This window comes from Pongo abelii, chromosome 14 (assembly GCF_028885655.2).
Source record: "Pongo abelii isolate AG06213 chromosome 14, NHGRI_mPonAbe1-v2.0_pri, whole genome shotgun sequence".
NCBI classification, from domain to species: domain Eukaryota; kingdom Metazoa; phylum Chordata; class Mammalia; order Primates; family Hominidae; genus Pongo; species Pongo abelii.
Genome location: NC_071999.2, coordinates 32,482,606 through 32,510,482, shown reverse-complemented (window position 1 = coordinate 32,510,482; position 27,877 = coordinate 32,482,606). Strand labels below are relative to the sequence as shown.

At 36.6% G+C, this 27,877-nt stretch overlaps 1 protein-coding gene across 6 annotated transcripts in view; it reads left to right on the top strand.

The window, feature by feature from the left end:
* The window catches only part of LNX2 (ligand of numb-protein X 2), a 76,425-nt gene that overhangs the window by 36,970 nt on the left and 11,578 nt on the right, over positions 1-27,877 (top strand). For 4 of the 6 annotated variants that reach the window (XM_054528846.2, XM_002824118.6, XM_009248518.4 and 1 more), the window contains exons 2-6: positions 3,463-3,969; positions 16,017-16,264; positions 17,470-17,669; positions 22,596-22,964; positions 25,397-25,540. In XM_054528846.2, coding sequence (XP_054384821.2) covers positions 3,563-3,969; positions 16,017-16,264; positions 17,470-17,669; positions 22,596-22,964; positions 25,397-25,540 — 1,368 coding nt within the window. In that variant the 5' untranslated portion in view covers positions 3,463-3,562. The remainder of the gene's footprint in view (positions 1-3,462; positions 3,970-16,016; positions 16,265-17,469; positions 17,670-22,595; positions 22,965-25,396; positions 25,541-27,877) is intronic. The other 2 variants (XM_063714872.1, XM_009248520.4) reach the window with 1 other exon arrangement.

The following is a 27,877-nucleotide window of genomic DNA, read 5'->3' as shown; positions in this document are numbered from 1 at the left end:
CTCGTGATCCACCTGCCTCAGCCTCCCAAAGTGCTGGGATTACAGGTGTGAGCCACCGCGCCTCGCCCATTTTTTTTTTTTTTTTTTTTTTTTCTGAGACCAAGTCTCGCCCTGTCACCCAGGCTGGAGTGCAGTGGCATGATCTCTGCTCACTGCAACCTCTGCCGCCTCCTAGGCTCAAGTGATTCTCCTGCCTCAGCCTCCTAAGTAGTTGGGACTACAGCCACCCACCACCACGGCCGGCTAATTTTTATATTTTTAGTAGCAATCAGGTTTCACCATGTTGGCCAGCCTGGTCTCAAACTCTCAAACTCCTGACCTCAGTTGATCTACCTGCCTCGGCCTCCCAAAGTGCTGAGATTACAGGCGTGAGCCACCGTGCCCAGACTTGCTAGTATTATTTTATTAGTTCTTAAAAACACAATTTATCTGAGGCCAACTGTCCCGCCTGAATCCTATGCCACCACCTCCTAATTTATGACAGTTGTTAAATCTGTTAAAACATTAATGTTTTTCTTTTAAAATTTTTATTTATTTAGAGACAGGGTCTCGCTTTGTTGCCCAGGCTGGAGTGCAGTGGTGCAATCTTGGCTCACTACAGCCTCAAAGTCCTGGGCTCAAGCAGTCCTCCTGCCTCAGCCTCCCAATTAACTGGGACTACAGGCATGCACCACCACGCCTGGCTAATTTTCTTATTTTTTGTGGAGACAAGGTCTCACCATGTTGCCAGGCTGGCCTCAAACTCCTGGGCTCAAGGGATCGTCCCACCTCAGCCTCCTGAGTAGCTGGGACTGCAGGCACATGCCACCATGCCCAGCTTTTTTTTTTTTTCTGTAGAGACAGGGTCCTACCATATTGCCCAGGCTAGTCTCGAACTCCTGACTCAAGCAGTCGTTCCACCTCAGCGTCCCAAAGTGCTAGCATTACAGCAGTGAGCCTCTGCACCTGGCCTACTTTAATGTTGTTTTTCCAATAAATACTTTAAATAAGTAAGCAAATACATATATGTGATTGGAGAATTTTGTTATTGAAATAGAAATGCTAGTAGCCTCTACATGGTATCCTACTCTTAAGGTTCTTATGGCAGGCACGCTAAGTTCTAGAATACCCCTCCCCTGAGTGTGTTTTCTTTGCTGCACAGTTTTACCTGCTTCATATTCCCTGAATGTGCTGTGTACCCTCAAGCCCCTGCAACTTAGCTGATGCTTTTTTTCACCCAAGGTGCCCTTGTCCATTTTTTCTCTCTGGCTGATACTTCCTGTCACAACTCAGCAGTCTCATGTTTTTTTTCCCCCTTTTGAAAGTATTTCTGGCCACAAAGCCAGAGTTAGATGCCAGTTCTTTTCATGTCTCTCACACAACACCCTGTGCATAACTTTTCTTAGAGTACTTACTAAATTGAATTTTAATAATGGGTTTTAACTGTCCTCTCCCTACCTCTTCTGTCTCGATGTTCAACGTTTGGTACATTCTAGAGTCTCTTCTTATGTAAATATTTACAGAAGAAGAAATACAGAGCTGCTGCCTTTGGAGTTGAATATTTAATCCCTGATCCTTCAGCGGTAGAAAGATGGAAACCGTTAGATGAGGGGAGCATTCCTGGCTAGGCTCGCACTATCCTGGAGGAGGCTGCTTTAAGAGTTATATTGGAGGGCCGGGCATGGTGGCTTACACCTGTAATCCCAGCACTTTGGGAGGCCAAGGTGGGTAGATCACCTGAGGTGAGCAGTTTGAGATCCGCCTGGCCAATATGGTGAAACCCCGTGTCTACTAAAAATACAAAAATTAGCCAGGCGTGGTGGCAGGCATCTGTAATCCCAGCTGCTCGGGAGGCTGAGGCAGGAGAATCGCTTGAACCTGGGAGGCAGAGGTCGCAGTGAGCCAAGTACGCCACTGTACTCCAGACTGGGCAACAGATCGAACTTAAAAAAAAAGTTATATTGTAGAGGACACACACACACACACACACACTCCAGACTGGGCAACAGATCGAACTTAAAAAAAAAGTTATATTGTAGAGGACACACACACACACACACACACACACACGTGCTCTGAGTAAGCAAGCCCAAATCACACACACACACACACACACACACACGTGCTCTGAGTAAGCAAGCCCAAATCGAAGTATGGAATACTATGAGGTGAAATTGAAATGTATAACATATCGTATCTGTTTAATTGAATTTTGGCAGGTTTTTTTCTTTTAGTGGAATAAAATAGTATTGTACTTTGCAGCATTTGCGCTGTTACTTATATATGCTATGCAGATGTCTCTTTCTATAATCTGTGTTACATATGGAGAGAGTATTCAAATCATGCATATTTTGAAATTCATTTTTGCCATGGTGCTGAGCAAAGGTCATTTTTTATTATTATTAAAGTTCCAGGATACGTGTGCAGAATGTGCAGGTTTGTTACATTAGGTATACATGTGCCGTGGTGGTTTGCTGCACCCATCAACCCATCATCTACATTAGGTATTACTCCTAATGCTATCCCTCCCCTAGCCCCCCATCCCCTGACAGGCCCCGGTGTGTGATGTTCCCCTCCCTGTGTCCATTTCTTCTCATTGTTCAACTCCCACTTATGAGTGAGAACATGTGGTGTTTGGTTTTCTGTTCCTGTGTTAGTTGATTCTGAATTGTCCTTGAGACTACATTTCAAAGACACAATCTTTGATATTGTACTGTAAATGCATAAAATCAATCAGAAGCAAAGAAGCATGTCTAAGATGACATGCAAATGTATTATATACCTCAAACAGCATTACTATTAGCACAATTAATTGACTTTAAAACTACCATTGAACAGTGACATATTTGGGGATTTCAGTCAGTAAAACAAATCGATTGTTTCTTATGTCACACTATATAATATAGGGTATCTTTACTTTTCATCAAAAGTTGTTTTTTTATCAAGAACTTGACAGTAGGAGCCAGGCACGGTGGCTCACACCTGTAATCCTAGCACTTTGGGAGGGCTGATTGTTTGAGTCCAGTTCAAGACCACCCTGGGCTTTCCACCATGGAAACCCTGTCTCTACAAAAAAATACAAAAAAATTAGCAGGGCATGGTGGCGTGCACCTGTAGTCCCAGCTACTCGGGAGGCTGAGATAGGAGAGTCACTTGAGACTGGGAGGCAGAGGTTGCAGTGAGCTGAGATTGTACCACTTCACTCCAGCCTGGGTGACAGAGCAAGACCCTGACTCAAAAAGCAAATAAATAAAAAAATCAAATGAGACAATTAAAAATTATAATAAAAAAGAACTTGGCAGTGTAAGTCATTCTTCTTAGCCAACTAGAAAATTAATTTCATTTTTTATGACTAATTTATTACTTGATTGAACCTTTAATTTTTTACTAAAAAAAGCTAACCAGTAATATTACATTGATACTTTTAACCTATCTTGATTGATATTAATTACCTTTTTTAATGTGTTTGTTTTGCTTATCTAGAAAAACACACCTTGACTTTAGTCAGATACATCACCGTCTGTTAAAGGAAACCAAGCCTGAAGTGGAAGTCTAACACATGAGGATACAGAATTGATTAAAAATGGGAACAACAAGTGATGAGATGGTGTCTGTGGAACAGACCTCCTCCTCTTCTCTGAACCCCCTGTGTTTTGAATGTGGCCAACAGCACTGGACAAGAGAAAACCATTTGTACAATTACCAGAATGAAGTGGATGATGACCTAGTCTGCCATATTTGCCTTCAGCCTCTGCTGCAGCCACTAGACACACCCTGTGGACATACATTCTGCTACAAGTGCCTCAGAAACTTTTTACAAGAGAAAGATTTCTGTCCGTTGGACCGGAAAAGACTTCATTTTAAGTTGTGCAAGAAGTCTAGTATTCTAGTTCATAAACTCCTAGACAAATTATTAGTTTTATGTCCATTTTCTTCAGTGTGCAAAGATGTAATGCAACGCTGTGATCTGGAGGCACATCTCAAAAACAGGTAAGCAAAAAATATAAAAGAAGTAACTCCAGATTTTGGAAAAAGGTGGTTCAAATGAACATAAAAACTTGATTAAAACAAAACGAACCAGAGCACTAGTAAGTAAATGGGCAAATCAAGTACAGAAGAGATACAATAAATAAGTTGTATGGAACAGTATTTAACATTATTTATCAAAAACATGAATACAAAAACTACAGTGAGGAAGTACTGTTTTATACCTGTTAATATTTCTGCTGCTGTAATATGAAACTGATATATTCAAATGGATGACAGGATATTATGATAAATTCTTTCTATAAGGCAATTTGGCAGTTTGTTTTTAAAAACTATGTGAATGTAAATCTCCTTTTATCTAGTTTATTATCCTAAGGAAATAATCTAAAAGGAGGAAAAATTGTATGTAAATATGTTCAGTGCAACATTGTGCATAGTTTGGTAAATTGGAATCAATTATTTAAAAGTAGGGAAGGGTTAAAAAATACTATGGGCATGAACTCAGTGGGATATTATACAGCCAATAAAAACGATAATTTTGTTGCAATATGGAAATAAATACATTATTTTATTTGCTAAGATCTTGTAAAGATTCTGGGTTCAGGGACTAGACTGAACAAGAATTAGGAGTTGGAAAACTAAATATTTAGTGGGGATTTCTGTTCTCATAAAAGCTTTTTAAAAGGTTAAGTAATTTATTTAGCTGATGAGTTTTATAATTTGATTTTGCTAAAAGACTTGATCTTTAACTTAGGAAAAGTTACAGTATACGTCATTTGTGTAGAATCACATAAAATGGCAGAAATAAATACTGATTTCTAAATTTCAAGTTAAGGCAGTTGTACAGTATAAATCTGCAGTAATCTGGATTGCTGTGAAAAACAATGTATACTACATCATACTGGACTTAGATGTAAGAGTGTAAGTCTGATATAGAATGCCTTGCTATTATACTCACACATAAAATCATAGACTTGAAGGAGATTATCTAATCCCCCTCATTTTATGAATAAGGAGACTGAGTCACAAAAATTTAGTTAATGCTGTAGTTAGACTCAAGCTTTACTGTTCTTGTTTACTATTCTAATAAACCATGTTGACTTTATCATAGGTCAAGTCATGTTCTCTACTGCTATGTAGTACTCAAAGTTTCATTCATGTGCACATGAAATAACACATTCATTTTGTATCAATATATTGTTGATATTTATTTCTAAACATCAGAGTTAAGACATGAGAAACAATGAAAAAAACAAAGATGTTATTAAAATGTTGGAAACATTTAGATTTATAGAATGCTTAACTCTAAACTGTGTTGTCTAGAAGTAGGAGGTAAGATAGAGTAGGATAGACAGACTTTTGAAAATGTGTGTAATAATGTAGCATTGCATTTTTTTATATCTTCTGTAACCAGCGAGCATAGAATCTGAACATGATGGCAGAGGCCTCCTGGAAACTGACACTGGTCTTTTGAATATACTAGTCTGGGTCAGGACTAATTATGGCTGAAGAATATTTCAGGCTGCTTCTTTCAGTAGAACTGTTCTTTTCAGGGTATAGGCTTCTTTTCTAAACATCAGTTATGAGATGTTAGAGGAACTGAATGAAATGTCAGTTCAGTTATTTATGATTTTGAGAGCTGAAAGATAACAGTTTCACAGATTTTCAGGAATATTCCTTTAACATGCCTTCAAGAATTTAATTTGCAGTTGAACTATTACTAGTGTTTCTTATCAAACCATTTATAATTAGAATGTAAAAAACCTTGGTAATTGCAAACTGTCTTTTCATTTACATGTTGGTAAAGGCTTATCCAGTTGAAGGTTTCATTTTCCAGCTGTGCTTATTAGTATCGAAGTTACCAATTTTATCATTTCTAAAGTATCTTAGGCCTGTAATATGAAAGATACAGTGAAAAGATGGATGATTGGAAAAGGTGGTGATTTGCCTGATACAGACAGCTAAGAGTGATTACTGAGTGTATAAATGTAAAAAAATTATAAAATGTAATATGATTTTTATATGCCATTTGAACTGATAGTGATGAGCAGCCTGACCTTTCTCTGTTCTCTTAAATAAGAACGTTGAAATTCAGGTAGAAATGTATATTATACAACATTCAACCCTAAATAATATAGTTTATTTGTTTATTCAGCAAATATTGATTATCTGCTATGTGCCAGATACTTTTCTAGGTGTTAGGTAGTCTCTGCAAGTTAGAATCTAATGCTGGGTTGTAGATTCCTTTAGAAACAGAACCATGTCTTTATTGTCTTTCAGTTTATTTGCCCAAAGTTGACAGTCATCTCATGTTAGTCCAATTAAATTGTTGATCTATGTTTCAGTTATTCATTGCTGAGAAACTAACCACCCCAGACATACTGACATAAAACAACAAGCATTTGTTGATTCTGTGAGTCAGGATGCAGACAGGAGAAAACAGGGATGGCTTGTCTCTGCTATCTTTATGTGTGCCACAGCTGGGAAAGAGCTGAAAGCCAGGGACTGCAACAGTTGTAACTGGAGAGTCTACTTCCAAGATGGTTTCTTCATTCACATTTCTGGCACCTTGATGGGAATGACTAGGTGCGTGGGACTTGTCAGCTGGAGAGGCTACAGGTAGCCTTTCCAGCATGACAGCCGCAGGGTATTTAAAGTTCTTACGTAAGTGGTTCAGTGTCTAGTAGGCTGCATGGCCTCGTATGATCTAGTCTTGAAGTTGCCTGGCATCCCTTCTCTGTTGGAAGCAGTCATAAACCCACCCATATCCAAGGAAAGGGGACATAGGTTTCACCTTGTGATGGGAAGTCAAAAAAATTTGCAGCCATGTTCTAAAACCAACATAAACTAGCAAGAAGAATGATGTTATGAGGCGCAGAATATGATTACTACGACTGTTTTGCGGCTTCTCGGTATACAAATCTCACTTGTTTGTTAGAAATTGGTAAGTCTGTAAGTTTCATTGAAATTCATAGGATTTTAGCATCAGCAACAATGAGTCATTGTATAAAAGTTGCATGGCTGTCATGTGCCTTTGCTTTTGAGCTTTTAGGGTTTACAGGAATATCTTAATTATTGGTAGAAATAGAGCATTAGCAGTAGTTTGCATAAACTTGATAATTTCACATTTAAGATCACCTTCCTATTTGAATGAAAGTCTGCTCTTAACCAATGTGTTTTGATTTGAGAAGAGCATTTTTCTCCTACAGAAAAAATATTTATGAAAGATGAACATTTTTAAATAAAATTACTATTTTTAACTGATTACATATTAGTGAAATGAAGAATTTTAAGAGACATGGACAGTCTCTATCTTTGAACAGAGAAACAAAGCCCTTGAAAAATATTCTACATGTTGTACTAAATATGTAACATTTTAATTGTTTCTTTGAAATTCTGCCAAGCAACATCAGCTATATAGCATTCCTCCTACCCTCTACCACTCATCTCCAACCCACCCTTAACTATTTAACATTTAAGCCTTTGGTAATTGTAAGTACTAGTTGTTGTTGTTGTTTTTAAATTGTGTGTTTGTGCCCTAGTTTATGGCAAGGTTCAGAATTACTTTTCCTCTTAAAAATTACAGTTTAATGCCATTATAAAAAGTTTACAATAGAAAACCTTTAAAGAAGCCTTTTCCCTTGCTGAGACCTTTTCTTGTTCATGAGATGGTTATGAAACCTTAAGTTCAAGTTTGTTCAGCCTGTGCCACATGCAGCCCAGGAAGGCTTTTGGGATTTTTTTTTTTTTAAGCTTATCAGCTATCATTAGTGTTAGTGTATTTTATGTGTGGACCAAGACAATTCTTCTTGTTCCCGTGTGGCCCAGGGACGCCAAAAGATTGGACAACCCTGCTTTAGATGATGGTCCAGGAAAAACTAAATAGAAAAAAAAGGGATCAGGATAGGCTGAGGCATGATTGCACTTTTAAATTCACACTTTAACTTGGAGGGAATTTTGTGTTTAGCACATTCTTATCAGTATTGTTTTTTCATGTATGGTGTGAAAAAGCAGATATATGTATTTGCAAATCATGTATATGGCAAGGGTCTAGTATCCAGAATATATAAAGAACTCTTAGAAATGAAAAGATAATTCCAATTTTAAATGGGCAAAGGATTTGAATAGATATTTCTCCAAAGATACTCAAATGGCCAGTAAGCTCATGACATGCTCAACATCATTAGTTCATTTTTATATTGGATTATTTGTCTTTTTGCTAAGTTGTAACAATTTTCTATGTATTCTGGATACTAGACCCTTATCAGATATATGATTTGCATATATTTTCTCCCATTCTGTCAGTTGTCTTTTCACCTTTCTACATCCTTTAAAGAACAAATAACTAATTTTTATGAAGTTCATTGTTGTTTGCTTATGCTTTTGATGTCATATCTAAGAAAACATTGCCCAATTCAAGGTCACAAAAATTTACATGTATGTTTTCTTCTAAGAGTTTTCTAGTTTTCTCTCTTATAATTCAGTTTTTGATCCATTTGGAATTAATTGCAATGGGAAATCATAATGTGTATTGTTCACTATTTTCAATTTTATTGAGGCCTTTTTTTTTTTTTTGGAGATAGCATCTCGCTCTGTCACCCAGGCTAGAGTGAAGCAGTGCAATCTTGGCTCACTGCAACCTCCACCTGCTGGGTTCAAGTGACTCTTGTGCCTCAGCGTCCTGAGTAGCTGGGACTACAGGCGCACTCCACCATGCCCAACTGATTTTTTTTTTTTTTTGTACTTTTAGTAGAGATGGGGTCTTGCCATATTGCACCAGGCTTGTCTCAAACTCCTGAGCTCAGGTGATCCTCCACCTAGGTCTCCCAAAGAGCTAGGATTACAGGCATGAGCCACCATGCCCAGCCTTGAGGCCTTTTTTAAAATGGCCCAGCACGTGGCCTGTCTTGGAAAATGTCCTATGTGTACTTGGGAATAATGTGTATTCTGCTGTTAATGGATGGAGTGCTCCATATGTCTATTGGGTCTAATTGGTCTATAGTGTTAAAGGGTCTATTTTCTGGTTCCATGTCTAGTTGTTCTGCTAGTATTGAGAGTCGAGTATCAAAAGCTTTATTGTTGATTTGTCTATTTCTCTCTTTGTCATTTTTTACTTACGTATTTTGGGGCCGTTGTTTGGTACAATTTCTGTTTATAATTGTCATATCTTGTTATGTTTTTCCGTCTTTTGCTTTATTTATGTCTTTGAATCTGAAGTATGTCTGTTGTAGACAGTTGGATTATGTTTCTTATAGCCCATTCTGCCAGTCACTGACTTTTTACTGGGATGTTTAATTCATGTAATTTAATGTAATTACTGATAAGGTAGGCTTTACATTTGCCATTTTGCTGTTTGTTTCTGTATGTCTTATTTCTTTTTTCCTCCATTTCTTCCATTTATGTTAAATATTTTTAACATGCTATTTTAATTCCCGTGTCATTTCTCTTAATTAAAATTATTTTCTTAGTGGTTACCCTGGGGCTTACAATTAACATCCTAGTTTATAGCAGTCTATTTTAAATGAATACCAGCTTCATTTTCACTAATGAATTAGTCAGGGATCTGTAAGGAAATAGAACCAATATATGAGGAATTGGCTAACGTGATTAAGGAGTCTGAAAAATTACACATTCTGCTCTCTGCACGCTGGCAACCCAGGGAAGTCAGTAGCATAATTCAGACCTTCTCAGTCAGAAGGTCTGAGAACCAGGAGAGCCAGTGATCCCAGTCTGAGGGCAGGAGATGAGATGTCACAACTCAAGCAGTAAGGCAGGAAAATAAGGAATGAATTTCTCCTTTCTCCACCTTCTGTTTTCTTCAGGCACTCAAAGGATTGAATGATGCAACCACATTGGGGAGGGCAATCTACTTTATACTTTACCGAGTCCACTGATTCACATGCTGTTCTCATCTAGAAACAGCCTCACAGACACACCCAGAAACAATGTTTAATCTGGATACCCCGTGGCCCACTCAGTTGACACATAAAATTAACCATCACAAGTAGTGTACAAAAACTTTCATTCTCTTTCCCCTCCTGTATGCTATTACTGTTATACAAGTTGTATCTTCACACATTATATGTGCATCAACACAGAACTATTGCTTTATATGTTTTTCTTTTAAATCAGATAGGAGTAAAAGAATTACAAACCAAATAAAATAATTCAGTACTGTACTGATGCTCTTCATTTTTCACATGAACTTGAGTTACTGTTTAGTGTCCTTTCACATCAGCCTGATGGACTTCTTTTAGTGTTTCTTGCAGGTTAAGCATGCTACCAACAAACATTTTGTTTTTACCTAGGAATGTCTCAATTTCTCTTTTATTTTTGAAGTCGGCTGGATATAGACTTCCTGCTTGAGAGTTTTCTCCCCTTCTCTGTCTCCCCTTCCCTCAGAACTTTGAGTATGTCATCCCACTGCCTTCTAGTCTCCATGGTTTCTGAAGACAAATCAGCAGATACTACTGAGGATCCTTTCCTTGTGATGAGCTGTTCCTCTCTTACTGTTTTCAAGATTCCTTATCTTTGGCTTTCAACAGTTTTATTATGAGGTGTCTTAAGTGGGTATATCTTGTAGTTTTCCTGCTTGGAGTTTATTAAGCTTCTTGGATGTGTAGATAAATGTTTTTCATCAAATTTGGGAAGATTTTTGGCCATTATTTCTTCAAATATTCTTTCTGCTCCTTTCGCGCTCTCTCCTTTTGGAACTCTCATTATGTATATGTTTATTCTCTTAATGGTGTCCCACAAGACCATGAGGCTCTGTTCTTTTTTTTTTTTTTTTTTTTCTTTCCTGTTCCTCAGACTGGATGATCTCAATAAACCTATCTGCAAGTTTGTCAATTCTTTCTTCTGATTCAATTCTGCTGTTGAACTTCTAGTGAATTCTTTTTTTGTTTTGTTTTTTTGGAGACAGAGTTTTGCTCTTGTTCCCCAGGCTGGAGTGCAATGGTGCAATCTCAGCTCACTGCCACTTCTGCCTCCCAAGTAGCTGAGATTACAGGCATGTGCCACCAAACCTGGCTAATTTTGTAATTTTAGTAGAGACGGGGTTTCACCATATTGGTCAGGCTGGTCTTGAACTCCTAACCCCAAGTGATCCACCCACCTTGGCGTCCCAAAGTGCTGGGATTAAAGCACCCGGCTATGCATTATTTTTCATTAAACTTTTTAACCCCAGAATTTCTATTTGGTTCTTTATGATGACTTAATGTTTCTTTATTGATATTTTCTTTTTGATACGACATCATTCTCATATTTTTCTTTAGTTCTTTAGATAGGTTTCCTTTACTTCTTTGAACATGTCTAAAATAGCTGATGTAAGTTATTGTCTGATAAAGCTAATGCCTGGGCTTCCTTAGGGACAGTTTCTGTTGCCTGCTTTTTTTTTTTTTTCCTGTGAATGGGCTGTACTTGTTTCTTTGCATGTTTCTTAATTTTGTATTGAACAGTGGACATTTTAAATAATATAACGTGGCAACTTAGAAAACTAGATTCTTCTCCTTCCTGAGGACTTGTTATTGTTGTTATTTGTTGTTTGCTAGTGACTTTTATGAACTAATTCTGTAAAATCTCTGCTCATTTTGTGTACTGGACAGCTAATGATTGGACAGAGAATTCTTTAAATGCCTGAGATTAAAAAAAATCTCCCCCTCTTCCATAGGGGTTCTGTGTGCATGGTGGGGCATGCCACACCCTCAACACTCACGCCACTGACAGCTCCACCTTAGCCTACACACACAGCCCTGAACATAGCTGAACCTCGGTGGACGTGTCATTCCCTGGCTCTTCCTTGTAAACATTCTGGTTAGCCTTGTATTTGTCTTCAGACAGCCACAATCTTCAGCAATGACCTCTGATTTTTTTTTTTTTTTTAACCAATGCTTAACAAATGTCCCAATGAAAAGGAAGTTTGCCCTGGGTGAGCTCTGAGTCAAGCCAAGTAAAGACAGGCACACAGTCATGCAGGAAACAAATATGGGGGGAAAAAAAGAGAAGAAAAAAGACAAGCACACAAGAGGGGAACCATAGACAGGTCAGTTAATAACAGATCCCTGGGAATGGGGCTTTGAAGGTTCTCCAGTCTGCTCTTCCAGTGTCTGCCAGCCTCCTGATTTCCACTGTGATGTGGGCTGTTGCTTTTCCAATATACTGGGGAGAGAGGATGGGAATAGGGTAAACTCAAATGCCACAGAGCTCTCTCTTCTTACTGAGAGTCAGCCATTTTTCTTGAACATATGTTCTCCCGACTGCTATAATTCTTTGGCTAATTTCCACACTTCAGAAATGGCTGGTTCTGACAATTTCTTCCAGTGTTCTTACTGCTTTTATGGAGGAGAGACTTTTCAGATATTCTTGATTCACCATTTTCACTGACATGACTTGAATTAATTTTTGTTTATTCCCTAGCTATTTTTATCATTTTTCTAGATTCTAAGGTGTTCACATTCTTTCAGTGTCATTAAATACCTGGCATTGTACAGTGGTTAGTATGCATTGTTTTATTTTGTTTCTACTGCACTACCACCACCCCCACTATTAATACTAATATTACTGACAATAATATAGTGTGTTGTTACACCATGTGTTTCCTAGTGTGAACTAGCTCATATGCAGTTGTTATCAGGGAATGATGTCACTGTAGCATAAATCAAATTAGTCCATATGTAATTTTTCCCTTATGAGGAGAGCCAGAATAGTGGGAATAGAAGAACAACCTTCAGCAGGAAAGGAAAAATCCCTATTTGGGTCTTGGCTGCTGCAAGAGCATTTTGGTTTTATTTTAAGAAAATTAAAAAACACACCTACATGTACAGATCCCTCCCTCGGGAGGTGCAGCCCTCAGCCCATGGCAGATCGCACTGCCTCAGCAGCCCACCATCTCAGAGCTCCGCTGTATGGTCTCAGCATGTGCCTACCTCAATCTAATTAGATGTCACATGCTGTTCTATTCTATTGTTTTTATTTAATTTTGATATCCTCTGTACTAGTCTCCTGCTACACTGAGTCACCTGCCTGAATAAACCAAGTCACCTCCCCCAGTGCAATTTCAGTTTGTGTTCTTAAATGTTTCATTTCCAAAGATGGATAGGTTTTTATTTTTGTGATTTCTGTTTTTTAATGATCACTAATACCCTTCTAGCCCCAACGTTCTGTGATTGTGTTTCTAGGTACAAGTTTTTAGAAGAAATTCAATTTATATTTTCCCAAGGCCTAGAAAAAGGATACCATAGAAATGAATTTAGTATGATACACTGGAAAGAACAGAAGCTAGAAGCCATTGAAATCAGATCTGAGTTTGTTTGGATTATGGCTCTGCAATTTAATAGCTGTGTGATGTTGGCTTAGTTGGTTAAGCCAACTAAGTTTCCCATTTTTTAAATGGGGATAACAGAGTAATTGTGAGGATTTAATGAAACAATGTATATAAAGGTTGTTACATAAGTGATTGGCACAAATTAGGCACTCCGCAAATGTTGAGTTTTTCCTTTCTCTTTCAGTTCCAAGTATTTGCAGCTTGAGGGATGATGGCTCTGAGCTGTCTGTAGTCATGAACTTTTATCTGCCCAAGTCTGCTCTGATCTACTCATTCCCTAATAGTTTTTTAAAAATATAGTTTTATTGAGATTCACGTATCATCAAATTCACCTGTTTTATAAATTCATTATAAATTGCCCACTTTAAATAAATTCACTTTATTTAAAGTGTGCAATTCAGTGCTATTTAGTGTATTCACAGAATTACGTGACCATCATCACAATCCAATTTTTAGAACATTTTCAGCATACCTAAAAGAAACCCAATACCTATTAGCAGCCATTTCCCATTCCCCAATACACAGGTTTGGAGTGTCTACCCCAACTCTTTTTTTCCTTTAAGCCCTGTTGCAGTTTTTCTAGAATGCATGTATTATGTTAAAAGAAATGTTTGAAGTATAATCTGGGCTTTTGCCCTCATCAGTGAAAGTGTTCTTTCTGAGGTTACCTTCTAATTGCCAAGTCTACCAACACTTTTTGGTCCTTATTTTATTTGCCCTTTCTGTGGCCATTTGCACTATTGGTCACTTTTTGTTGTCGTTGACTGCTTGTCTCCCTAGTTAAGTTTGCACTCTTTGTCTCATAATCTCCTTCTGTCTAGTTGTTCAGTCTCATCTACTCAGGCTGGTCCATCTCATTTAAATATGGGTTTTCCCAAAGATTCAATCTATGGCCTTCCTCTTCTAATGCTGAGTGAAATAATTTTTCTGTATTTTTACATGATGTCATTTTTAATATTTTTCTTTAGTTCCTGTTAGCAGTTTGCTGTCTCACTGGGACTGTAAGTATACCTGTTACTTTACCTCTCTAACAACTTTAGCTTTTCCTTTTAAAAGTAATTTTTGTGTGTTTAATAACTATAAGATAGGCCTTACATATTTCGTTTGTGAAGGTGTAGAGTTGTTAGCTAGACTGATTCCCAGATGTACATAATCTGTCTGTATTTCTTCTTCAGTTCCAGTTCCTGGTTCATTTTTTCCATTGAAGACTAGCTATTCTTGTGTAGATATTTGTGTATGATGTGATTTTGTAAATTAAATCTTTACCTGTCTTTTCAGTCATATTATTTTTATGGTCTAGTTTTAGCCTCAACCTTTTTTTGAATAAAATATTTTAAAAATATATTTCGAATTAAACCTGCTTACTTGACAAAAGTAATTTTTTTCATTATCTAATTTTCAAAAATACTTGTCAGGCCCTTGCGAGAGCATTCCCTGGAGTGCTGTACAACAATACAGAAGAGAAAACCATTTGTCCCCCTTCTTAACAAGGTGTAGAGCAAACAAGAAATGAGAGAAAGGTGAATAAAGACATTTCATAGTCCCTTTCAAGAACTTGAAATCCAGGATTTAAAAGAAATCTTTAGTTCAGGAGGGAAAATGTATTACTTTTATAGTTAAGTGATAGCTTTTAGTTTTAATTGTATTTAATTCTGTGTTGTGTTAGAAATTTTGGAGTTTTAAAAATATTGTTGAGTGAAGGTCTGCAACCCTAGGCATAAGGTTGTGATCACCCATCCTACCAAGCATTACTGTAGCTAATTACAACCAAAGCATGTGGCATCCGTAGAGTTGTGGTAGGCCTCAGGTATATGTGTCCAACTTTCCTTCACTAATCTTCTTGTCCTCCTCCCATCCTTCAAACTAGGTGTTATTAGTCACTGTCCAATCAAGGTGTCCAATGGAAAGGCACTGGCCCCTTGACATCATTTTTAATATTTGTTATATAGAGCCTTTATTTAAATGTTTCCTTGATTATAAGTTTAAAAACAAGCATCCATCGGCTCCTTTTGTTTGCTTAAATAAGTAAAAACAAACAGGTTAACAGTTGTGATTTCTGGGTGTTTATGTAAGTTTCCAAGTACTTGGAATATATTCTTCAGTTTATATAGCATATCAATAATTCTATTGAAATGCTAATTTCACAAACTAGGAGGCATATTTTTCTTTCCATGTCTATCATAAAATAAATTATATGGGTCTTTCCTTTGCCTTGCTGTAAGTTGTAAAGCTTCAGATGTCTCACTACCCACTAATTAATGAGCATGTCGTGTGTCTGTGAAGAGTGTAGAAGCATGGTGGCACAATCAAGGTCTAAGTCAGGACGCAACCACTTGTGGGAGAAGACTGCTGATTTCACTGCTGTGGTTAAGCCATTTAACCTGTAAATGGGTTATGTGATCAGAATTTCAGAATAATTCTTGCAGTAGAGAGATGACTATGAGGGTGTTTTCTTGTGACAAGTATATACCTGCATACAATTTTTTACTGACGTATTCTTTGGATACATACCAAACCCATTGTTCATGCTAATATCTTCTGTTCTTGATTATCTGCTTTATGGAGCAGTAAGAACTTAGTGTGAGTGGAGATTAGGATCAGAACTATGTACTGCCTATAGGTACTTCTAGCTTCTGGTTCTGTTTGTGTAGAAGCTATTAGTCCCCCTCCCTATTTTATTTGTTTGTTTTCAAAATCATCTGGAAACCATCTGATATTCTTTTTCTAGATGTCCTGGAGCTTCTCATCGGAGAGTTGCCCTGGAGAGAAGGAAAACTAGTAGAACCCAGGCAGAGATTGAGAGTGAAAATGGGCCCACTCTACTAGATCCTGCAGGTACCTTATCTCCAGAAACAGACTGTTTGGGGACAGGCGCAGTGCCTGTGGAGCGGCACTTGACATCAGCGTCTCTTCCCACATGGAGTGAGGAGCCTGGCCTTGACAACCCTGCCTTTGAGGAGAGCGCCGGAGCTGACAGTATGTGTGGTGCAACTCCTTGTGTATTTCATCTCTATTTCCTTTCTTCCCACTACTTGCCCAACATGTACTTTTTTCTTCTTTAAAGAAAAATTTAAAAAATAAAAATAAAAAAAAATAAAAAAAGAAAAGAAACTTTATTGAGATATAATTTGTATACATCATTCACCCTTTTCATTGTACAATTCTAACAGTTTGCATTTTAGAAACAAATCAAAAATCTTACCCCCGAGGCAGATGGTCCTAACCCATCCCTTTTCTGTTGCAGTCTGTGAACTCACTGGTCATTCACATGGTTATTACTGTCTGTGTGTCTGTGTTCAGAAACTTGTTTGCTTCTTGTCATAAGAAGTCAACATCAACAACACAATTAAATGCTGTTCTGTGTCAGGCACTATGCTAAACATTTTATATGTATTAGCTATTTAGATGCCTGTAACATTTTAAGTTTGGGTTTGTTTGTTTTTTTTTTTTTTTTTTTAACAAGAAAACTGAGGCTTGAGAGATTAATTGGTCAAGTTTATACAATCAGTAAATGACTGGGTTTGTATTTGACTCCAAGACCATGCGTCTCACCATTATACACCTCTGGTACCAGCCACTGCTCTATAACCCACTAGGAAATTAACAGAAGGCCTGTAGTAATGGATCTTGGGCATATCATGGTAGTGGGCCCTTGATATTTCCTTTATAAAATGATTTTCTTTTTCCAAGCTCTACTACAAGTTTGAATTTTCCTTGCCGCAACCATGCGCCTTCTTCATTTCCTACGTCTCCGTTCAAGACCCACTGCTTCTCACGAGCTTGATGTGGCTACTCTCTCAACACCTGTGCTGTTTCTATGCCACAGAGCTAGTGTTTCCTTTGTACTGCCTCGCATTATGTACAGTTGTTTCGTGGTCCAAATTTTCGCTCATCAGTGAGGACAGAATGACTTCCTTTTCATATTTCTTAATCAGATCACCGTGTCGTCCCTAGTGACCTGATACATAGTAGATATTTATTATTTACTGATCACTTTTAGTAGAGAAAATTTTTAGATAATTTTAACAGATATTTTGTCATTTTGTTTCTTATCCAGTGATACTGCTTAGCTGTTAATCATGTATTAATGTGACATACTTACCTGAAGATAATCAGAATATAAATTGTTGGGTTTCTTTTTTTAACATCTGTTTTTGTCTGTCTCATTTTTAACTTGGCAGCCACACAGCAGCCACTTAGTTTACCAGAAGGAGAAATCACCACAATTGAAATTCATCGGTCCAATCCTTACATTCAGTTAGGAATCAGCATTGTGGGTGGCAACGAAACACCATTGATTAACATTGTCATCCAGGAGGTCTATCGGGATGGGGTCATTGCCAGAGATGGGAGACTTCTTGCTGGAGACCAGATTCTTCAGGTATCAGTTTTAATTATTCTGTTAACTTGTGACTTTTTGTTCCATTCTTAACACTTAAACCTTAGAAAATTGTGCTGTTATGGAACCTAAATTATATATAGATTAGTTTTACTGTTTCTATATGCAAAACATCAGAATTTATCTGTAATTTGTGTTATTTTCCCATATACACAGAGTATTTTTTCTTCCTATCTTAATTTTCATTCCTGCATGTGATATGGCTTGGCACATGATCTCAGCCTCGCTGAGCTAGCTAGTCTCTTCCTTGGACTGACTAGCCTCTTCCTGCTTGGATTTCTTGAATGGCTGTTCGAGGGTCACCTTCATCCATGTTGAAATTATCATCTCATTGGTATTATTTTATACCCACTTTTCTCATTCATTACCTTCATTGTTGGATTTATCCTTTTCTATACAGACTACTAAAATCTAGAAAAGAAGGAACCATGCAGCACTCATAATTTATACCACAGATTATAAGATAGAGTTCAGAAATCTTAGTCATCTCCTATCAACTCCCTAATGCATGCTCCCCAGCAAACACTCTAACTCTGCATTTTCAATAATCCCCCTTGCTCCCCTTACTGTTTTCCCTTTCAGAAGATGATCTTTAAGAAGAAACAGGTATTCTCCACAAATAACTAGCATGGGACAAGATATTTTATTAGAGGGCAAGTTGAGATGAGGGGAGGAGGATGGTAAGAGTTCTACAATACCGGAGTTGATGTTAATACCGGCCTGGACCATTTTCATCATACAAAGGTGATAATAATTGAAGCTTAAAAATGGATAACTTCTAGGAGAGAGAAGAAATATTTATGAACAAGAAAAAATGTCTCCTGTCAACCCAAGCACAGGGACTCCTCTCTCTCCTTGGATTTGTGGTTCAGTCCTTCACCATGACCTGTTGATATCTACCCCCTACTTCCATTTTCCTGCCACTTCTTGAGTCTAGGACTTCTCTTCTTCATATCTAATTTAGTAGAATACCCCATCATATACTTCTGCCTCCCAACTCTCCTCCCTTAAATCTGAAACAATCACTGCCAGGTTAATACATCAGTAACCCTGCTTGCCTTGCAAAGATTCAACTAGGAGGTCAAGTCCAGACTGATTAATCTAATAGTCAGGGTCCTCCATGGTCTTTTCTACAACCTGTCTTGTTAATCTCAATTCTTCATTTCAGGCACACCAGCTCGTTCATTTCTCACAACGTTCTAGGCACTATACTAGTTGCTGGTGGTACATTTCAGAGCAAAATACTGACCTATCCTCATGCAATATACAGTCTAGTGGAAGAGCCAGACATAACAGTCTTCTTCCTTCCCTGCAAACACCTTATTCCCACATTGCAGCCTGTCCTTATCTCATGAGCCAGTTTGTTCACCTTCATCCTTAAAACTTTTGTTCAGCCTTTCTCCCCCATACTGATTCCTCCTACATTAGTTATTATTGGCATTCGTCACTTTTCTCTTCATCACTTGGCAAGTGATCAGTTACAGTGAATTGTTTGAACATTTTACGTATGTAGGCATGATCTAAGGTAATTGCAGCCACCCTAATGGTAACAGATTATGATACAGATTTCTCATAGCTTGTAGTAAGTGCTCAGAAAATACTTGCTGAATCAATAAAAGAGTGAATTTGAATATAAGATGCTGTTGAGAATAGCCGTCTCCTTTATTGAAAGAAAAATTTGGTTAGGATTTTTAGTTCTTGAAAAGAAATCTCTAGACTTGGGGCTGTGGGAGTCTACAAAGGCAGCCAGGATTGACCCTACTAGGGATTCTTGGGTTTGATTTCCACTCCCGCTTGTATGCTGCTTTTCATGGTGTATTATTCCTGAAAATAATTAACACCAAGCCCAAAACCCTTCCTTCATTACCCCTAGCATGGCTGAGACAGACTGAACTTTCAAACAGTGTTTTGTTTTTTTACCAAATACTTAAGATGTAATAGAGGAATACAGGAACGTAACTAATCCAGCTCATATAAAATCAGATTTCTGATCCTGTCATAGCTAGCTATTTAGTTATCCTAGCTGCATTTTATGACATTAGTACTCTAGCTGCACAGGCTGGCACAACTTGTAGGACCCCTTGTATTATTTACATCCTAGCTCCTGACTTGATTTTGCAGAGAGGGACTCTTATAGCTCATTTCCCAGATTCATCCTCCCAGACATCTTGACATCTTGGTGGTCAGGACTAGGAAGGGCAGATAGTCCTTTTCTGCAGCCCACTGAGTGTTCTTTGACTCTCCCACTTCTGGGCTTTTTAGCTGAAATGTAAGTGTACACTTATTTTTGTGTTTTGCTACTAGCCCAGTATTGTTACCATATTTATACATTTTTCATTCTCTTTCTTAATTTTAAAAGTAAAAACAAATATTTTTATTTATATTTCTTTGAATATAACTGAGATTCGTTTAAGTTTTTTTACTAATACATTTCATCAGTGGGCTTGTTTCTATTTTAGAGAATGGTTCATTAACACAACTGAATCTTTAGACCTCAAAAGATTGTAATTATCTGAAATTATCAACCATATTTTTGGGAATTAATTCAGTTATAAAGTCTACATTGTAGAAATTCTACTGCATTATTACTGTTTATGGAAACCTGTATACTAATAACTCCAATAATGGCAATCTTACATCTAGTTTAATAATTAATTGATAAGAAAAGTCTGAGCACATAATCTGATTAATGAATTCACAAAGGGTCTCTCCTATTATAGGCCCTGACTTCTGGTTGGCTTTTAACTGGTGTGTTGGAGCCAATGAGTAAAGCCACCCCCCTTTCCCACATATGGACTATTTATAGTTATTCAAGAGTAAACACTTGGAAAGAGGCCTATTGGTATTTTTTACTATCTGGTTACCTCCAACTTTGTATAAGCTAAATAAATATAACACAGTGAGCCAATTTGAAAATCTTGAAGAGGAAGTAAGATGGTTCATTTGCAGACCAGAGAGCTAGCTTGCATTTTCATTTTTGCAAACCATATACATAAGTAGTGTGTGGCTTTGGTGGTCTTCCCACATTTATATATATTTATATACATATACAAATGTTATTAAATAGCCTCTTTGAAAAGGAAAACCATATGCTTTCAGAGCTTTTTGCTACTCTTAGAGTTTCATATGCAGCCTCTTCGAGCAGTTTTGAAGAAGAAATATGCTGCTATTATAAATTGCCTCAATATCATTAATAAAAGTAATATAACTTAGAACATTATTAAGAATAAGTATTTTCAGTTTAATGAAGTCATCAATAATGTAGGCATTTTCAGTTCTGAAGGAAAATAATTACAGCTGTTGATTGTATTGATAAAAAAACACATTTAGCTCAAAAATGAGATAGTTTGCTATGCTGATGTTATTTTTACAAAATCTAGAAACAATATTTTATTTGGTTTCTGCTTTCTCTGAATTTCACCGGCAACCATGCATTACTGGAGGAAAAATCTTTTTCCAGTTGTAGAATATTCCCCAGCCTGCTTCACAAAGATGTTATGAGGTTGCATGTTTACACATGGCTGGATTTTAGCCAGACGTTTTGTAAACTCATTTGTGGTATGTGTGATATGTCTGAATACAAGATAGAAAAATGTGAACCTACAGGTAGGTAGCTTTGTAGCTAAATAGTTGGAAATCGTGGTTTGACTAATGAATCTATATCTGCCTGGATTTTTAGAAGCTGCTTTCTAAATATAATAGAATTTCAGAAGTTCCGTTCTTGACCCTGTGTTATTCAATACTTTTACCAAGGACTTGGATGACTACCAAATTCATAGATGTTGCAGACTTGGGAGAAAGCAAGTTTGTGTGTGACATCTGTGCATTTGGTGACTGAATTCTGAAAGGTGTTAATAGGTCAAAATCAACAAAATTCAAAATAGTATTTACAACTATCAATCCTAAGTAAATAGGAAGAGGGAAGTCTTGCCTAATGTGGATTTGTGTGAAAAATTTGTAAGAATTTTAGGTGATCATAAACACCTAACTGAGAGCCTGTCATATAACAGATGGTCAGAGGATGTTGGTTTCATCTCAGACCGATTGAGAGAAGAACTCTAATTGTGATAAATGCTAAGAATCATGCTCATCTCTTGTAACTAAAGAAATAATTGAAGTTAGGTGTATTTTCTAAGTGCTGTTACATATCCAAGGATCAGTCACTGTACTTTTTTCAAGATTATAAAGGTGAATACGTAAATGTTATATGAGTATTGAATAATGCATTAGATACACATTATATTTTACTTTTAATGGTAAAAACCGTAATTACTTTTGCACCAACCTAATATTTCTGTGCTGAAGAATTAGAGTGAAATTACTATTAACCTGGTTTTCTTTCAAGTAAAAGTCACTTATCTAAAATAAGGTTGTATACCTGAAATGTGCTACTTTCCTTAAAATAACAATTTATTTTCTCTAGCTTAAGTGTATTTAATTTGGAAAAAGCAAATTTGTAATCTAGTAAAACTTAAATTTCTGTTCCACTAGAATTAGTATTTATTTCATTAGCACTTGCCACATGTTAATCTGTTCATTCTCATACTGATCCCATGAAGTAAACACATTTTACAGATGAGGACACTCATTCAGACAAGTTCTATAATTTGCCTAAGGTTATCAGTTAGTAAATGGTAGTACCTAAGACTCTAATTCAAGACCGTCATTAAAGCCTGTGATCCTAGCTACTATTCTGTCCTTGATGCTAGTCATTGTAAGTTAATATTAGAAACTCTGTTTTTAAATGTCTTTAATGTGGTTTTCTTTGTAAATAATGATTGTATGGCATTCTCACCATACTTAGCCCTCTCACAATACTTAGTTTCCTGTGGAAATGTTACATAAACATTCCTACAAATTGGAAAAATAAAAGGTTGTCACACTTCGGTCACAATTCTTTTTTTCTAGGTCAACAGCTACAATATCAGCAATGTGTCCCATAACTATGCCAGAGCCGTCCTTTCCCAGCCCTGCAACACACTGCATCTTACTGTGCTTCGAGAGAGGCGCTTTGGCAACCGAGCACACAACCATTCTGATAGTAACTCTCCACGAGAAGAGATTTTCCAAGTGGCTCTTCATAAACGGGACTCTGGTGAACAGCTTGGCATTAAATTGGTGCGAAGGACAGATGAGCCAGGGGTTTTTATTCTTGACCTGTTGGAAGGGGGGTTGGCTGCCCAGGACGGCAGGCTAAGCAGCAATGACCGAGTGCTGGCCATCAATGGGCACGACCTGAAGCATGGAACTCCGGAGCTTGCTGCCCAGATTATTCAGGTAAATCATCTTGGCCTTCATTCCAAAGGCTTCGCCGAAATGATCATATAGTAGTATTTGTTTTCATTGGCCAATAACATCAGAATTCAGGGGACATTTTATATTTCATTAGAAAATCAGGTGTGGCTACCTGAATTCTTTAAAATCCACACTAGTATAACTTCATTGGAGATAGTCTTTTCTAAAAACTATATCCCTGTGAACTTTGGGGATGGTTATTTACAGAGCCTAGGTTCTACTGTTTCACATTCATTTCTCATTTGGGTCCTGGGTTCTACTATTAAGCCAGGTGTAGCAGAGGGTAGTGTCCACCTTTTAGAAGCGAGGAAAGGGAGGCTCAAAAGAGCTGTGATTACCAAGGATCTGACTTACCTGGTCTCTTAACTCCCTGTCAGGATCTATATAAATATAAATAGAGGAAGAATAACTCTTATCTCTATAGTGCTTTGTTGTTGTTTCTAAGGAATTCACAGTGTTTAAAATACATGATAAAATTTGTCCTCATGGCATCTTTGTGACATAAGTAAGGATAGTCATTATTAGAGAAAGAACATGTTTTTCATAAAAACATGAAGATGGATAAGTTGGAAAGTCATCCAGAGGAGATCTATACATTCTGCAACATGCCATAGCATTTAATGATATGAGCAACTTCTACAGTGATAAGGGTGCAACAAAAAGATGTTTTTCTTAAAGTTAGCAAAACGAAACACTGTAAAGGAAACCAAGAATTATGTAATTGAGGATCAGGAAGTAGGGTAGGCCGATAGTCATTGAAGAATGTGTTTACAACACAGAATCAAATAACAACGAAAATTTAAGACTATAAGAAAATCCAAGTCTCAACCCTCTTTATTGTATTGAGAGGAGATTCTGATATTGGTCTAATTTCATAGACTTGAGGTTTAAAGAAATTGGATGTCTTAAAATTTCCTCAAATCAAAGGCAACATTAGGACCTATATCTGTGGGTATTAGCCAGCAGCTGCACCACTAAAACCCAGCTCATCTTCTAAGAGTGGAGATTGGTGGCAGGGAGGGGAGAAAAGAGGAGGAGGAAGAAGAAAGCTAATAGAGTTATAGCATTTGTTTGAGTAAAAGAGTCAAGTGAGAGGCCAGATCAATAAGACAGAAAATAATAGATGGACTATATGTATTTCAGGCAATGTTTAAATTATCTAATCTAGTTCATTCAATTGGATGATTCTAACTAAATTTCTAACCAAAATGTGAAAAATACAGATACACAGATAGAAAATGTATTTTAAATTGTCCATGATCATATTTTATATTTGGATGTTATAAATAGTTTCAACATATTTTGTGCTATAATTTTCTCCAAATAATGGAAAACTAAAGTTGCTCTATTTGTTTCTTTTTGAAAATAAGTAAAAGCCTTATTGTTTTTGGATTTTAAAAAATAACATACACTCCATGTCTTAAAAGGAGACCAGTAGTAAATGATTTTAGTAAGGTATTAAACTTGTTTCTCACTTATTTTCTAATGTAAGAATTGAAAATAAAGTGATTTCTTAACGTTATTGACTATAATCATGGGAGAGGTCTCCACTTTGTACCACAATTTCTTTAAAGCAGGCTATCATATTTTCCCATAGGAATTACAGTAAAATTGGGCATTGTTGTCATGACCAAGAGTCAGCATCAAATAAATTAGACTTATACTTTAAAAGGAAGCATTAAATAACTTGTAAAAATGTAACCAATGTAAACATACGTTCAAAATATGATAGCTAACAAGCCTCTAAATTTAAAACGATAGTCATGAACCTCTAAAATAATTTAACACTTGAGACGTGTGTCACATTCACACACGTATGCTATATATATATACACACATACATATAAAGTCTTGTTATGCAGGATTTCTGTAGTCATTCTTTTCAAGAATGTTGAAGCTGATATCCTATTTTTGACTGAGACCTATAGCAGCAGAAACAACGCTGTGCAGAATTTCATTATTTCTGAAGTAGCCACCATGGAAATTTATTTCAAAAGTCACAATGGACTTTAATCAAGTTTCGAAGCAGTTCTTCCTTTTGTTTTATTTCCTTTGCTCTGTCTTGCAATATCAAGGCCAACCTTGAAGATGCAAAGAAGTATTACAAGAAAAGTTACCAATCATGGGGCCATAACAGCCCAGGCAGTGTGACCACTTTGCCTTGGTCATTTTGGAGGTGGGGTTGCAGAGGGCATGCCCGAGATTTTTGTGTGTATGCGCTTCAACTGCAGAAGTTTTAAGATATTAGCTAATGAAATGAACTCATTCCTCCTGCCACCAGGTGCTTGCAGTCACTGTCCAGATGACGCCCTGGTACAGTGATTGAGAAGTGCATTGAAAATTACAGTGTGTGTAATCTTTAAAATGACAAACATCATTAGTCACTTGTGGTAATGTATTTGTGTTTTCTCCAGGCCAGTGGAGAGAGAGTGAATTTAACAATTGCTAGACCAGGGAAACCCCAGCCTGGTAACGCCATTAGAGAAGCAGGAAATCATAGCAGCAGCAGCCAGCACCACACACCACCACCGTATTACAGCAGACCAAGCTCACATAAGGTGAGGATTTTTTTTTTATGCCACCATCAAAGGATCATTGTTACAAGCTGGTAAGATTTAAATGAAGGTTTTTTTGTGTGTCAGTCATACCTCAATAAGGCAGTTTTTTAAAAAAAAGATTCAAATGAGGGTTGTTATTCTGTTGAAAAATATAGGTGTTTGGAAGGTGAAATGTATATGTTTTGCTACCTTGGAAAGTGACTGCTTTGTTCCTTAGATCTAGAGGTAGTTTCTTGGAGGGGAAGTTTTCTTTGCCAGGCGATTAACAAGAAGCATGAAATCTTCTATCGTTTAATCCTACTGGAAAGTGGAATTTATCTTGGGTTGCTTATTTAAATGTAAGAGTTAGTTATTGAAAAAACATAATGAAGACAAGATTGACAAATCTATGCTTAATAATTGAGCCTGTTGCCTACAGAACCTGAATTAGATACGTGAAGATTAAACATATGAATCATGAATTGCGATAGGTACATATATAGCATATTTACATATTTGATAGGTACATATATGGCATATTTCTTTTTATGTTAAAGGTTAGAGGAATATTACCCTAAATCATTTAAAATTCCCATATGTTAAGCTTTGTTACTGTTTCTTCAGAATCAGTATTTCACTGGTTTTATAATGTATTCTACCTGAGCTGAGAATTTTGATGCTACTTCACTTTCAGTCCAAAAATCTGAAAGGATGATACTTTAGCATTCTTGATATTATTTACTTCATTTCATCCTTCATTTGAACTCTTAACTTCCAGTGGACCAGGAGTTTTAAAACAATGATGTTATGCTTACCCAATTATGCAAAAATAAAAGCTAAATGTGACCTACCAGAGTAATTCTCCTTAAGTAAAATTAAATTGCTTTACTAAGCAAAAACTTATTTATTGTCACCTGAAAGTAACATTTGAGTGAATAATTAGCTTTGAAGTCTGTCTCTGGTACCCTAAGAAAGCACAGCTTAAAGACGCAGTATTTTTGGCCTATTGGGTTTATATGGTTTTCTGAGCTTAAGTTCTCTACAGACTTGTCACTGGTCTTTGGTTTAGTTAATACTTAAAAGAAATTATAATCACAGACTTCATTGTCATTTCTGAGCAAAACCAAAATGTATGAAGGAAACCTATAATTTGCCTTTAAATAATGACTGTGGAAAAAGGGTAATTGTTTTAAACAGGACATTTTGAATAGGCGTTGTTTCATATAGCTAGTCCTTGCTTTGCAAGTTCTGTATACATATAAAACTATAATACAAGGTACAAGTTGGTAATTGAATCTTTTATGTTATTGAATTTTATAATTTGAGATATGGGTATATATAACAACATTATAGTTTTAAGAGAGTTTGAAAAACTGTAATTAATAATTCCAGTATTCCTGTAGCAAACGCTCCTTAATTCAATTTGTTGTGGGCACATGTATTTTTCTGTCATAACTATGCTAATTTTCGTTCTCTTTAATTTTATATGACAATGTTCTAAATAGTGATGCTGAATTTATTCTATTCCAGGCACTCTGCAAACCTGGCTGGTTAGAAAAACCACTTGAAATGGAATGTGTTCATTTAGCTATTTACTACTAACATGCTCCACTTGTTATGTCAAATCCTGATACAGCAAAGTAAAGGTCTCCTAGGGAAAACACATACAAATTCACCAAAACAATCTTTTCAGACAATTATAATCATTCTGAAAAAATTAAAGTCTATATTAGTCTTCTACGAAGCTTCCCAGTAGCTGTTCTGATAAACATTCATGTTTGTTTTAGGAAGTTCCTTGAAGCATACTGAGTATAATCTTTGAAGTTTGGTTTGGTTCCTGGGTAAAAATTGCATACATTTCAGACACCTAGAGTAATAAAACACCCACACTTAACTGCTTAAATATGTAAGGGCTGAACTGCTTAAATAAATATACTCAAGGTTGAGTTTACCTGAGTTGTCTTCAGAATAAAGTTGTGTTTGTCTAATTTTGAAGGCTGCTGACAAAAATTTCATACCTTTAGATAGGAGACTGCCTTAAAACGTTTACAAGTTTTCTTCTTGGTCATAACATTTTCTGGGAATACTATGCTGCTATTACACATAGCTCTTTTGGTAAAATTTCAAGAGTATAGATTTCACATCTGGAGAAGGATAGATAGACCTAGAATTCCAGGCTCTGATTTAGAGATTTGATAAATGCCATTATTAACAGTTAAATACATGTCAGTTCTCTAAACTAATGTGATTTAAGGAAATGTTATAATTCTGTAAATGTAATTTGTATTTTTTATATTATTAACAATGCTAATTATCTACAACATTCTCTTAACAGTTAATAAGTGTTAAAACCTTCTG